The sequence below is a fragment of the Chelonoidis abingdonii genome, chromosome 3 (genome assembly GCF_003597395.2).
Source record: "Chelonoidis abingdonii isolate Lonesome George chromosome 3, CheloAbing_2.0, whole genome shotgun sequence".
NCBI lineage: Eukaryota > Metazoa > Chordata > Testudines > Testudinidae > Chelonoidis > Chelonoidis abingdonii.
Genome location: NC_133771.1, coordinates 95,305,666 through 95,318,851, shown reverse-complemented (window position 1 = coordinate 95,318,851; position 13,186 = coordinate 95,305,666). Strand labels below are relative to the sequence as shown.

The following is a 13,186-nucleotide window of genomic DNA, read 5'->3' as shown; positions in this document are numbered from 1 at the left end:
CTCTGCAGCGTGGGGCATGGGTCACTTGCTGGAGGATTCTCCGCACCTTGAGGTCTTTAAACCACGATTTGAGGACTTCATTAATTCAGACATAGGTTAGGGGTTTGTTACAGGAGTGAGTGGGTGAGATTCTGTGGCCTGCATTTTGCAGGAGGTCAGACTAGATGATCATAATGGTCCCTTCTGACCTTAAAGTCTGAGTCTAATCAAACAAAACCTTGGTGGTGATAAAAATGCCTTCTAGGTCTATGTATTGTTTTAATTACTTCCTGAAAGAAATATTTCCTCCCAGTCATTCTTTAATGAAGACCATGAATATCAGAAAAGACAGTGGGAGCCACGGGGACTAGGTCAGCAAAGAAGCTGCAGCATGTTGCATGGAAGAGGTGCAGAGAGAAGAGGTGACAAAGAAGAGGAAGTAGCATGTTGCTTTGGCAGACCGAAGTTAGGAAGTAGGTTATGCAGAACTTTGAAGGAAAGGCCAAAAGATTCAAAGACGATGCAAGGTTAACATGTAAAGAGAAAATGCTATATTCTATAATTGAGACTCATACTTTCTTGCCTAAGATATATCTGCTCACCTTAACAGCCCACGGGGTTAGCTCCCTTCCAAAATAGCAGGAATACATCGATGTTACTCTGTTGGTGTAAAACTCAATCATTGTAGAAATACATGAGAATTAGTACTATACTTCCTAAATCTCTGCTACACAATTCACTCTACAGTGATTGTCTTCAGATCTGCTCCCGATGTTGGTATTAGATCAGCAGTTCTCAAAGTATGGATCGGGACGCCAGGGCTGGCTTAGACTTGCTTCAGCCCTAGGAGGTGGAGCCCAGGTTACAGGCTTCCTGCCAGGATCTGAAGCCCTTAGGCTTTGGCTCTGGCTCCCTCACCTGGGGCAGTGAGGCTCAGGCTTCAGTCTCCCTTTCTGGGGGTCATGTAATAATTTTTGTTGTCAGAAGGGGGTCGCACTGTACCCCTGTACTAGAGGGATCTGATCCGTAAATTCAGGTTGCCTAACACTTTCCATTGTAAAGGATTCTTGCAACTTTTTTTTCTGAGAACTCTCTTGCTTCTGTATGCAACAAACCTTTTGTCATTTGTCAGAGGACGAATGCTTTTCGTCCGGCCTGGCCTTGACTTGCCCATCACTGACTCCCCCAGCACCTGGACCCAGTCCTCCTTCCTCCTCTATGGGATGACAGCCTATAACTGTTTTCAGGTAATGAACTGTCTGTGCTCTGGGGCTGAAGCTTCAGGGATTCTATCAGGTCCTTTAAGCTGTAAAATCAACTGCTCAGAAGCTAGGAAACGCCTGTGCAATCATAAACCTATTGTTCTGTCCCTTCTGTGTATTCATTATGATACAGTCTTCAATTACATGATCACATACATTTTCTGAGAAGACTCAGCCTCATTTAGTTCAAAGGGTACATACACAAGAGAGTAGAACTAAAGTCACACTGACAGCTGTAAATATTGCATTTCTTTTTTGCTTTTCTGACAGGTTAATGGTTAACACTGAATAAAGATTGACCGATTGTGGAGCTAACTGATAAAATAATCCCACTTGATGTTTATGCTAGATTGGATGGCTCCCTTTTTATAAAGAGTTTGTGCTTTCACTCTTCTGCATGGTTTTTATTTTAGTCGAAAAAGACCTTTACTGAAATTGTACTTAACTTTAAAATGCATTCATCGTACTCACATAAAATACTGAAGATATTGCATTTTATTTTTTGAATAAGAGAAGACAGTAAAATTGCTTTTGTTAGGATTTTGCTGTAAAGGTTCCTCATTCAAAATATCTTTCCTTTTGCCTTGCTGCAGACATTTTTTGCCTGATACTATATTTTTCAACATGGTGTCTTTTTTTTGTCCTTCTGGTCAGACAGATTGTGAGATAAGTAGAAGTCTTCGCCATGTGCACTTGCTTATTTTGCTTTCATATCCCCTTTACTTTGCACAGTTGGCTGCACTATAAAATATCTGGCAACAGCAGTGCAATATGTAATGATAGTAATAGACTAGCATGTAAAGACCCTAAAAGCTTGTGGGTTTTGTTTATGCTAAAGTTAACAGAAGCTTGCACTTCACAATCAAATGTGAGAGGTTTCTATCAGCCAGTGTTCCATTTCACACTTCTGTGGCCTATCTCAGACAGTACAGCACTTTCTTCAGACCACGATCATTATTGCAGTGTGAACTTGCCAGGGACCTGCCATATGCCTTTCTGTAGCAGAGCAAATGGATTGTAAGCAGCTAGTGTAACAGTGTCTTCAGAAATATACATTTTTGTATCTGCTCCTTATGCTCAGTTGTAGCTGAGAAGAAGTTTGTGGAGGCTTCGTTTTTAATTGTACGAGTGTTTGTGAGGGCAGTGTACTTTCCTTTCATTAAAGAGATGTAAGGGAACAGAACAATTTACTTCTACCACATGTGCTTCTTGTTTGTTTCAGCTTGCTTTGAACAATGAAAACAGGCTTATCAGTGCTGCAGAATATATATTTAATAAACAAATGTGATGTCGTCTTAGTCTGTATACAGTTCCTAGAGTATTTGCTGCTGCTGCGTGGCAAAGCACTAAACAGGGCCTGAAAGAGATAAGACAAGTCTTTCCAGTGTGGCTAGTGCATTAAAATATACTTTCCAGTAGACAAGTTCAGCAAACCAGAGTATGAGTGCTTTTATTGAAGTTTTTGGTTAGAATGAAATCTTTTAAATGAGCTTTACCCTTAGCCAGTCAATGAGGCACTGCTGGTACATTCTGCATTAGGCTGCTGAGGATCATGAAAAGAATGGTATGACAAAATGAAGTTGGGAGAAATACCTATTCATATGTGCCAATGAGGATAACTTAGCCTCTGCTCTACATAGTTTTACAAAGGGAACATCAAGGATCAGTTTCTCCTGACCTTAAATGAGATTTTTTTTTTTCCTATGGGAAAAAAATGAGCAAAAATCCAGTTACTTCTCGTCAGGGGTTCTAATAAGATAATATAATACATTAAACAACTTTTCAGACACCCTTTTGAGTGATCAGTTGGAGGTAGAAAAGAGGAAGGAAGACAAGGACACATGATCTGAGGACCAAAAATAAGAGCCATCCTCTTGGTGTTTGCAAAAATGAGGAGGGGAGGGGTCAGTCCTAACCAAAGAGGCCTTTTCGGTTGAAGCAAGTTAATAGTTTGTCCTAGATTTCTTTGGCCCCATTTACAAGTTTCTTTGATAATATGCATCTTAATTTTCAACTGGTCCGATAGAAGAAATAGCTTTGCCTCATATGCATCCTTTGAACAAATTATAAATGAGTAGTAGGATAAACATAACGGAAGGAAAATAAATAGGTAGAACGTTACGTCTTAAATATTGCAATACAATAAATCTAATTTTACCCTGATTCCTAAGACTGACATATCAGTAGCCTGCTGCTTATATAATGTCTTCTTTCCTTAGAGGGAGAGTTAGTTTGAGGCTTCCTTCAGGTAAAGATATAAAGCCGCTTCTTCTGCTTTACAAATTTCTATATCATCCACATACTTTGTCAAGGTGAAACTATCTTGGCATAATGATCTTAAGGATAACTGTCTTACTAAAGATGCTGCTCTTAAAGCTACACTCTGTGAAATGTCTGGCTCCTTCATTTGTTTCATCTGCTTCGGTGGATTTGAATCAAGAATTCGGTAAGAGTTGAGATTTCAAACAAAGCTGCCAAGAGAGGTATGTGGATGCAGTTTTGTAAATCTGATAACTTTCAAGCAATTGTTGGTTTCAAAAAATGAACTGGAGGGTCATCATTTGGGCAAACATTCACAGTGGTGGTGGAATCACTGCAGATGGTTTGATGGTAAAATCTTTTCTCAATTATGTGATAAAGGAAGATATTGGATAAAACTGGACCCCAAACTGATCCATGCAGAATTACACGTGATATGCCCTTCCAGCTTGACTGTGAACCACTGATAAGTATTCTCCGGGAATGATTTTCCAACCAGTTATGCACCCACCTTCTAGTAACTCCATCTAGGTTGTATTTCCCTAGTTTGTTTGAGACGGTGTTGCAAGACAATATCAAAAGCCTTATATCTACCACTTCCCCCCTATCCACAAGGCTTGTTATCCTGTCAAAGAAAGCTATTAGGTTGATTTAACATCATTTGTTCTTGACTGGTCTCTAATTCCCCAGGTTGTCCTTATTTCCCTTTATAGAATGGCACTATATTTGTCATTTTCCAGTCCTCTTGAATCTCACACGTCTTCCATGATTTTTCAAAGGTAATAGCTAATGGCTCAGATATATCCTGTGTCTGCTTCATGGGTAGTCTAGGATGTATTTTATCAGGCCCTGGTGACTTGAAGACATCTTAACTTGTCTAAGTAACTTTTAGCTTTTTCTTTCCTTATTTTACCCTCTGATCCTACTTCATTTTCAGTGGCATTAACTGTTAGATGTCCAGTTGCTACTATTTGGTGAAAAGGCACTTCCACCATTTCACATTTTCTGTTACTGCTTTTTCCTCCCTGATTGAGTAATGGGTCTACCCTGTCCTTGGTCATTGTCTTGTTTCTGATGTATTTCTAGAATGTTTTTCTTGTTACCCTTTGTCTCTAACTAGTTTAAACTCATTTTGTGCCTTAGCCTTTCTAATTTTGTCCTTATGTACCTGTTGTTTATATTCATCCTTTGTAATCCTCTTAGTATTTTGACCTAATTTCCACTTTTTGTAGGACTCTTCTGCATTTCAGATCATTGAAGATCTCCTGGGTAAGCCAGGCTTGTCTTTTGCCATACATCCTGCCTTTCCTGTACAGTGACGTAGTTTGCTCTTGTACCCTTAATGACTCTTTGAAAAACTGCCAACTCTCTTGAACCTTTTTCCCTTAGACTTGCTTCCCATGGGCTCTCACCAACCAACTCCCTGAGTTTGCTATAGTCTGCCGCCTTGAAATCCATTATCTTTATTGTGCTGTTTGCCCTCCTGCCATTCCTTAGAATCAAAAACTCTACCATTTCCACTCAAGCTGCCTTCCACTTTCAAATTCTCGACCAGTTTGTCAAAATGAAATCTAGAACAGTCTCTCCCCTAGCAGCTTTCTCTACTTCTTGAAATAAAAAAAAATTGTCTCTAATACATTCCAAGGACTCGTTGGATAATCTGTGTCCTGCTGTGCTACGTTCCCAACAGATGTCTGGGTAATTGAAGTCCCCCATCACAAGTAAGTTCTGTGCTTTGGATGATATTTTTAAGTCTCCTCCACCTCTTCTTCCTGGTTTGGTGGTGTGACGTAGACTCCCTACTGTGACATCACCCCTTTTTTTAAACCCCTTTTATCCTTACCAAGAGACTTTCAACAGGTCTGTCTCTTATTTCCTTCTCAACCTCAGTCCAAGTGTATAGATTTTTGATATATAAGGCAACATCACCTCCTTTTTTCCCCCTGCTTGTCCTTCCTGAGCAAGCTGTACCCTTCTATATCAATATTCCAGTCATGTGACTATCCCACCCAAGTAACTTGCAATGAGGCATTAACCTCCAGAATGTATCTATCTCTACCTGGGCCCCTACACTTGACTAGAAGGATTGAAGAGAAAACTACTTGCGCCCCCAGCTCCTTCACCATTACTCCCAGAGGCCTGTAGTCTCTTCTGAGCTGCTCCGAGTCATACCTCACAGTATCGTTAGTATTCACATGGATGAGTAGCATGAAGTAGCAATGAGAGGACTGGATGATCCTTGACAATCCCTGTGTAACATCTTGGATATTGGCTCCTGGCAGGCAGCATACCTCCCGGGAGGAGAGAATGCTTATGAGCAACAGTCTCAAACCAATTTTGGAGCTAGAAATAGTGTCCAGACTTCTGTTTTTGTGGTTCTCTTAAAGACTACTGGAGTAGTCCTCTAGAAGGCCTCTGTTGGGTTTGTGTGATCAGTGAGACATTGCAAATGTAGCTGATGTACCAAGGTGTGTGTCAGAATATTTTTCAGTATTGGCAACAAACTTCTTGAAGACTCTTGATGACCAGGACGAGCAGCTGAGTGATTGGCAGACAGATGGGATGGGCTTAAACAGCAGGCTGCAACTTTATTAATTATACTTCAGGGAGGGCTGCTACACTTCCTGACATCTGCTCTCTGATGCCAGGCATTAATTGGTTCCTGTGTGGAATACATGGCTGTGATCAGAAAACAAACAGTTATTCCGGATAGACAAGGGAGGGTCTACCCACTGACTAAAATCTGTTGTGAAATATTTCTGCCCTCCTCCCACAACTTCCCATGTAAGGTGTGGGGTGGAGTGACAGAGGCCACAAGGTTGGATGGGGGCGGGATCTTGGGTCTGAGACTCCAGGTTCCACCTTCCACCCCACTGAGCATGAAGTCCAACTGGGCAATCCTGGGTCTCATTTAACTCTGTGAGATGGCCCTTTCAGACTTTACCCTCACTAGCCATGAGGAACACCAGTGATTAGCATGAACTCATCTCGCACCCACTAAGCCCTGGTACCCATCTCCTCGCTGATGCAGTGCCTCATCAAAGGGCCAGATGTCTGCCACAGCCTGTGACAGATGTACTCTGTCACCTCTAAGAAGCTCAGGACCATTGTTATGGATATCCCCACATTATCACTGCCCTCCCTCTGAGCTCCCAAAATAATCCTGGCTACCTTACGGTTCACTTTTTTTAGTGCTTGCCCCATGCAGATTTACTCAATGCTTCCCTCGTTAAACTCATTTTGCGAACATCTGACCAAACCAAGGGCGTGTGAAGTCATGACTGCATAATCCACGCTACATCTCTGTATGTTCCAATTCTTAAACATAAGAATGGGCAAAGGGAAGGATACTGGAAAAAGTAATCTCTTATATCCAGAAGATTGGCAGGACTTTAGGCTGACTTTGGCTTTTCTGTCACATAACATTATAATTTTGGAACAACCTCTTAAACTTATTCTATACCATGAAGCATTCCATCTTTTATGCTCATATGGGATCAGAGCTAGTCAGCACTAGAGTTATACAGCATCTTTAAAGTGAGGAAGAAGAACTAGCAGTGTTACGCTTAGAATCATTTGTTTCCCTTTTCTGCGTGCTGACATTTGGTATTAATGGAGTTTAACGCCCACAAAGTAAAGTGAAGGATGGTGAACTTAAGATATTTCTTCTGCTGGAATTGAAATTGTGAATACATTATATATAGCATTCATTAGCATACCATTGTGTCCTTATGAAACTAACACTGGATTTTTTCATATATAAAATTGAGGTTCAAACTCTAACTACATGTATTTATATCCCTAGAATGCAGAAATTTCAGTTTTTGAAGTGAACATCCGTTTTCTTGGTGGACTGCTTTCAGCATATTATCTTTCTGGAGAAGAGGTAAGATTATCTATCTGCATTGTCAATCTAAACTTCCAATCATCCGGGTGATTAGAATTGGATAATGTATTTTCTCTCCATTTTCAGTATTGAATTTAAGTGTCTGTTTTGTTTGTTGCCATGGGTTTTGAAAATGCTGACTGGGTCCAATCGGAAAGTTGGCCTGTTGAGTATTTGTGGTCCTCATCACTCCCAAGGTTGTTTTGTATAAATCTAATGAATGGAAAAAATATCTCAATTGTAAAACTGTGATAAATGTATATGACAGGTGTTACAATCAAGTACAGAGTAGTGAAGTTTGCCGATGCTGCTGAAGGTGGGTTTGGATGACATGCTTCTCACAGGCCAGTTTGGAGTGTGTTGTGATCCACTAGCACAATTTACAATTCTGACAGGACTAATTATTCATCCAAGTGTTAGCAAAACTGCAGTTGGAAGATATGATTGGAGGGGGAGCAGAGTGAATAACTTGCATACAGATGCCAAAGGAGACCCCCTAAAAATACCACTGCTCAGAGGTCTTAGGTGAGTTGGTATGAAATTTGGGAGAGTAGACTCCCTGTGGTTTTCTGGCCAGCTGCAGGAAGAGAATGAAGATGATCATTGTGTAGTTCTTAACTTTTTGTCCTGATACTCAGTTATATCAATCTCAGTGGTGTCGATCTTTACTTGTTTCTCATAGCTAGTCTGGAGGCCTCAGGGACCCCAAAGGCAGTAGCCTTCCTAGCAGTAGTTTCCAGTGAAGAGCATGGTGGCAACTATTGCTGAAGCCTTGATAGCTGCTTGACTTCTTGACTTCCTTGGCAATGTTATGATGCCTGTTTTTCTTGAGCAAACCCCAAGCAAGCACTTCTCATGATGCTCTTCGCAGTGGCAATTGCACAGAAGTCATTGGGTTTCTAGTTAAAATTCAAAAGGTTCCGTGTTCAAACTCCTGTTCAAGTTCTCTGAAGCAGTTTATAATCTCGCATAGATACATTGCTCCAAATTCAGCGTTGTTATTGATAAAAAATCCCAGAGGCTGGAACTAAACACCTTTTTGTCTTTAGTAAATAATGTACATTTTAACTAAGATGTTTCATCTGACGTTTGAAGGAAATCAGCCATCATTCTACAATAACGTACTGACCCAGAAATAAGTGGATCTAGAGTAATTTTAGAAACAAAAATATTGGTTTTTTTCTGATTAAATAGTTATAGTTTCTTTCACCAAAGCTGCTGTTGCTGCTCACAAACTCTGGTGAGCTTTTCTCAATATAACCTATTGTTAACATTTAATTAAGCAGTAGTAACAGATGTGGAGAACATTTCTTGGCAGTTAATGACCAGCTAGAGGAGTTAAGGGCTCTGAACTCAACTGGTCATTAACTGCCAAGAAATATTTGACCTGTCAGTTATTAGGTCTATTCTAAACCATCAACATATAAACATATACAGAGAAAATTAATGATCTTGTACGATTGTGCATAAACACACACTACTTATCATGGATACAGTATTCTGTTCTATTACTTACATTCCTCTAGAAATTACTTACCAGCGTACTAACTGGTATTATTATTTTTGTCAGACAATTCTGGATTGACAGGTGTGAGATTATGAATTCTCTAAACAGTTGTCTAGTTTAAAGAAAACAGTTTCTGTTGGCACACTCCAAAGAAAAACTTCCAGCTTATTTTCCATTCTCATTTAGAAATATTTTGATTTTTACATTAATGGATAATTTTCTACTTCAAATTCAGCTACTTGAGTTCTCTGAACTACTCTCTAGAATTATGTCCTGCGGTAGCTGCGTGTCTCTAAAATGTAGACTGGAAAGAGCTTACGTTAGTTCATCTGAAAGTCTCTGAGATGTTGGTCCTTTTTTCCTGTACTATAAATGAACATTTTTGGACTTCATGGTCTCATTCTTGTTGTTTTTTCTGAAATGAATATATGGTTGTCCCAGTAGTTGTCAGATAGCTACTTTTTGGGTCCCATGCTGTGGCTGCTTCGGTTATTGATCATAATTTATACATGGTCACTGTTGAAGCTTAAGTCTGTACTTGAAACATCTTTCTAAATCAAACATTTCAAAGCGCAGGAATTTTTTCTCTCGACAAAAAATGCCTAAAATTAATAGAAAAAATGGTTTTGCTGGTAATTCTCTTGCCCAGTTAGGTGGACTTTTTTTCCCAGCAGCAGATAAGTTGAATAATTAAGCAACTGGCAAACAATTTATGATGTTTCAATACAGACACTCCTCACTCTCTCTTGAGGCTAAGTATTAGAATTTATTTTCAAGTACAGTGGTCATTTTCCTGTCTTGTTACAAGATATAACTTGTTAACTTCTTTGAAGATATGTTTGTTTTTTAAAACACACTTAAATTTATTTTCTTTAAAATATATGCCCCATGATTGTTTTTCGTGGCTTTAGTTATGCCTGGACCCAGCTTATGGCAAGGGAAGTGCTACATATGCACTCCTAAATTGCTCTACCAGTGTCATCAGACCAAATTTGTAACAACCCTGATATTCAAGTTAGACTTAAACCCCTCCCCTCCTTTACCAAACTAGTAGTTGTAGTAATGGTTTAAGTTCAGTATCTTAACATGTTTCTGGCAGGCCTCTTTAAAAAGACACTTACATTTCAGAAACGGTGAACTACAAATTATGTAGTTTTCTAATGAAGGTAAACTCTCTGGAAATGATTATTTAAAAAGCTGGACATGACAAGCTTTAATGTAATATATAATATATGACATGTTCTGTCTAAAAAGATTTTGGGGAAATAGTCTTTGTTTTAAATGATAAATTTATGATAATTGATTACTTGGGAAGGAAAATGTTAACCATATTCTTCATTGAATATTTGTGTATTGTGTTTTTAATATCTTCAGCCGCAGTTCAGAATAATCTTTGTAATACCTCTGTGACCCTTACTCATATGAGTAAACCTTTGTAAGTCATCAGAATAGCTTGTGTGAGTAAAATTTGGAAGGTCAGATCCTTAGCTCTTCCTAGTCATAATCAGATTGCCTATGAGAAGTGTAACGTTGATTTTTTTTTTTTCAGTACTGTAGTTAAAGGCAGCTTTTGTTATGAAAAAAAAGTTACATAATAAAGTTATACTAGCTTTGGAATTAAATGTCCATGGTTAATCTAAAATTGCAACATATTGCATGTCCCATAATTATTTGTAAATCTAAGTTTAATCATAAATAACAAGCAATATTGTAACACATTGAGTAGATTCTAGAACATCTTGCTTGCACTAAAATTCATTCAAATAAAGTCACTAATGTAGCTCATTTTTAAAATGTGATAGACATTGAGTAGTTTGGTTGTCTGATAGCCAAGTCTTTGCGTGGCATATTTGACACATCTTGTTGCTGTAATTACATGAAAACCCACTGAACAAAAAATTTTGTTACTGGATTTAATCAGGCTACTGTGAATGATATACAAGTATTAAAACAATTAGATTTTGAAGCCAAGAGTTAAGTTTGTATGTGGATGTAAATGTTAGTCTTAAAATAAAAAGAACACACAAGAAATGTCAAACATGACTAAAGTCGAGCTAAACTTTTCATCAGTGTTAAGAGAACTTCAAGTATTTATTGACAACATAATCTGAAAAGAAGTCTTAGATTTTAAGCTCTTTTCTTTTGTTATGTGTCTGGATTACTACAAAATATTGTGTATGTAACTAAAAACTGTTTCCTTGCTATTTATCTATCAGATGTGCTATGGTTAATAGAGTTCATTTATGAGGGAGGAATTAGAGATAAAGTTGACTTGGAGATGGGAGAGAGGAATCATCATTTGTTTGGAAGTAATAAAAATCTTTGGGAGTTTTGTTTTGCTTTCTTTGAGGGTGCCACTAATACTGATTTTTTCCTCTTTAGTTTGACCACTCTTGCAGTTCATATACAGTTAGACAATAGATGTATTATTTTATCTTCAGTTCTGCTTATGACATGGTCAGTTTAGCTTATAATAGTGGGCCAAGTTTCATGCTAATTTTTGCCTAATTGCTAAAGGAATTAAAATGACTAAGTCTGTTAACAGTATGACTGACTGTGATTCCAGTTCTTGACTACCACTATGCTCTCCTCATTATTGTCCTGGGAGGACAGCTAGTGAGGGGGGATGGTGTCAACTGCCATGTGATGACCACCATATGCTGCACCCATAAGAGGTTTTGTTGGAGGGGAAGCTTCCTGAGCATGCCTCACCATACCTTCTCCCTGTCCCCACGCTCTGTTTTCTGATGGTGGGAACACAACAAACTCCTGTCTAGTCTTATGAACAAAATTAACAACTTTTTGAGTCAAGCTCTTGATCTGCTAACAGTAACCAGCAACTGAGTGGCTAACGGGAATACCCACAAGAGCTGTTCTGCTGCTGCTCTGCAGCACTGCAATCCAGGTAAACCTGGAAGAACTGTGGTGCTATTGTCAATAAACATGATAGCTTCCCTCTCAAGCTCTTATCATTGATAACTATACATGGATATTAGAAAAATGAGAGCTGTCCAGAAGGGACAGGCAGTTCTTTGACTTACTCTTTGATTTTATCATTGGCTGCTGCTTTTTAGTGATGTTGAATTTTCTTCTAGTATGGGCACTCTCTTCCTATCCCCCCACAGCTGACAGGACAATAACCAGACATCTCTTGTTAGATTGGGCGGGGGGAGGTGTTCAGAGATGGTCACACACAGTATAGAGCACTTGGACATCTCAGGTAATCAGGAGAAACACACATCCCCTGGAATTCAGAGCCGTCTGGGAAGCATGCAGTGCATTCATACCATTAATCCAGTCTCAGCACATTCTCATAATGTCAGACAACATGACAACTGATCCGCTTAAACAAGCGGGAAGTAGCGAGATCCATTCTGCTGTGCATATAAGTGGACATTTTATAGAATTAGTATATCAAGAACCACAATACCCTGTCTGCAGCAGGAACCCAGAATTCACTGGTGGACAGCCTCAGCAAGCACTTTAGCTCCCACTCACAGATGGCGGCATACAGCTAAGTGGTGAACAGCTTCTTCACTCAGTGGGGAATCCTATCCCACCTCCCAGACAAACAGGAAATGTAGCACATACTGTTCCATAGACTTAAAAGCCAGAAGGGAACACCTGATCATCTAGTCTGGCCTCCTGTATATCACAGGTCACCAACAGCACCCAACACTCACACATTAAACAACTGACATTAGACCTAAGTATTACAGCCCACAGAAGACTAGACTATTACATGCCACAGGCAGAAAATAGGAAGGACCAAGGTGCACCAACACCCTTCCAGTGCCAGGGAAATGATTAAGTGAGAGACACCTGGATAATCCTGGCAAGTGATCTGCACCCGTGCTCCAGGAGAGCTCAGAGCTAGGTATCCAGAGGCGATGATCTCCTACTCTCTTGGATAGATGGTTTGAACCATGTGTTTCCTCCTATCCTGCTGCTTCCTCAAGTAATGTGGAAGATTTGACAGGACAGAGCTGACTTGTCATCCTGCCCAAATGGCCTAGACAATTCGGGTTCCAAGGTCTTCTGCATATGTCAGCCCAGCTGCCTGCCCATCAGTCTTCTGCATATGTCAGCCCAGATCTCTTGACTCAATAGAACGGTAGGGTCGGGCATCCCAGTCCAGAAGCTCTTTGCCTCACCTTGTTACTTGGATGGGCATTGGATCTAGAACATTTCTGTTCTGCAACACTGCAACCCATTCTTCTTCTTCGAGTGATTGCTCATAGCCATTCCAGTTAGGTGTGCGCGCGCCGCGTGCACGTTCGTCGGAAGATTTTT

General features: G+C 39.7%; 1 protein-coding gene across 1 annotated transcript in view; it reads left to right on the top strand.

Moving 5' to 3' along the window:
• Positions 1-13,186, top strand: part of MAN1A1 (mannosidase alpha class 1A member 1) — a 210,266-nt gene that overhangs the window by 75,526 nt on the left and 121,554 nt on the right. The window contains exon 4 of the mRNA XM_075063907.1: positions 7,306-7,386. Within this exon, the coding sequence (XP_074920008.1) occupies positions 7,306-7,386 (81 nt within the window). The remainder of the gene's footprint in view (positions 1-7,305; positions 7,387-13,186) is intronic.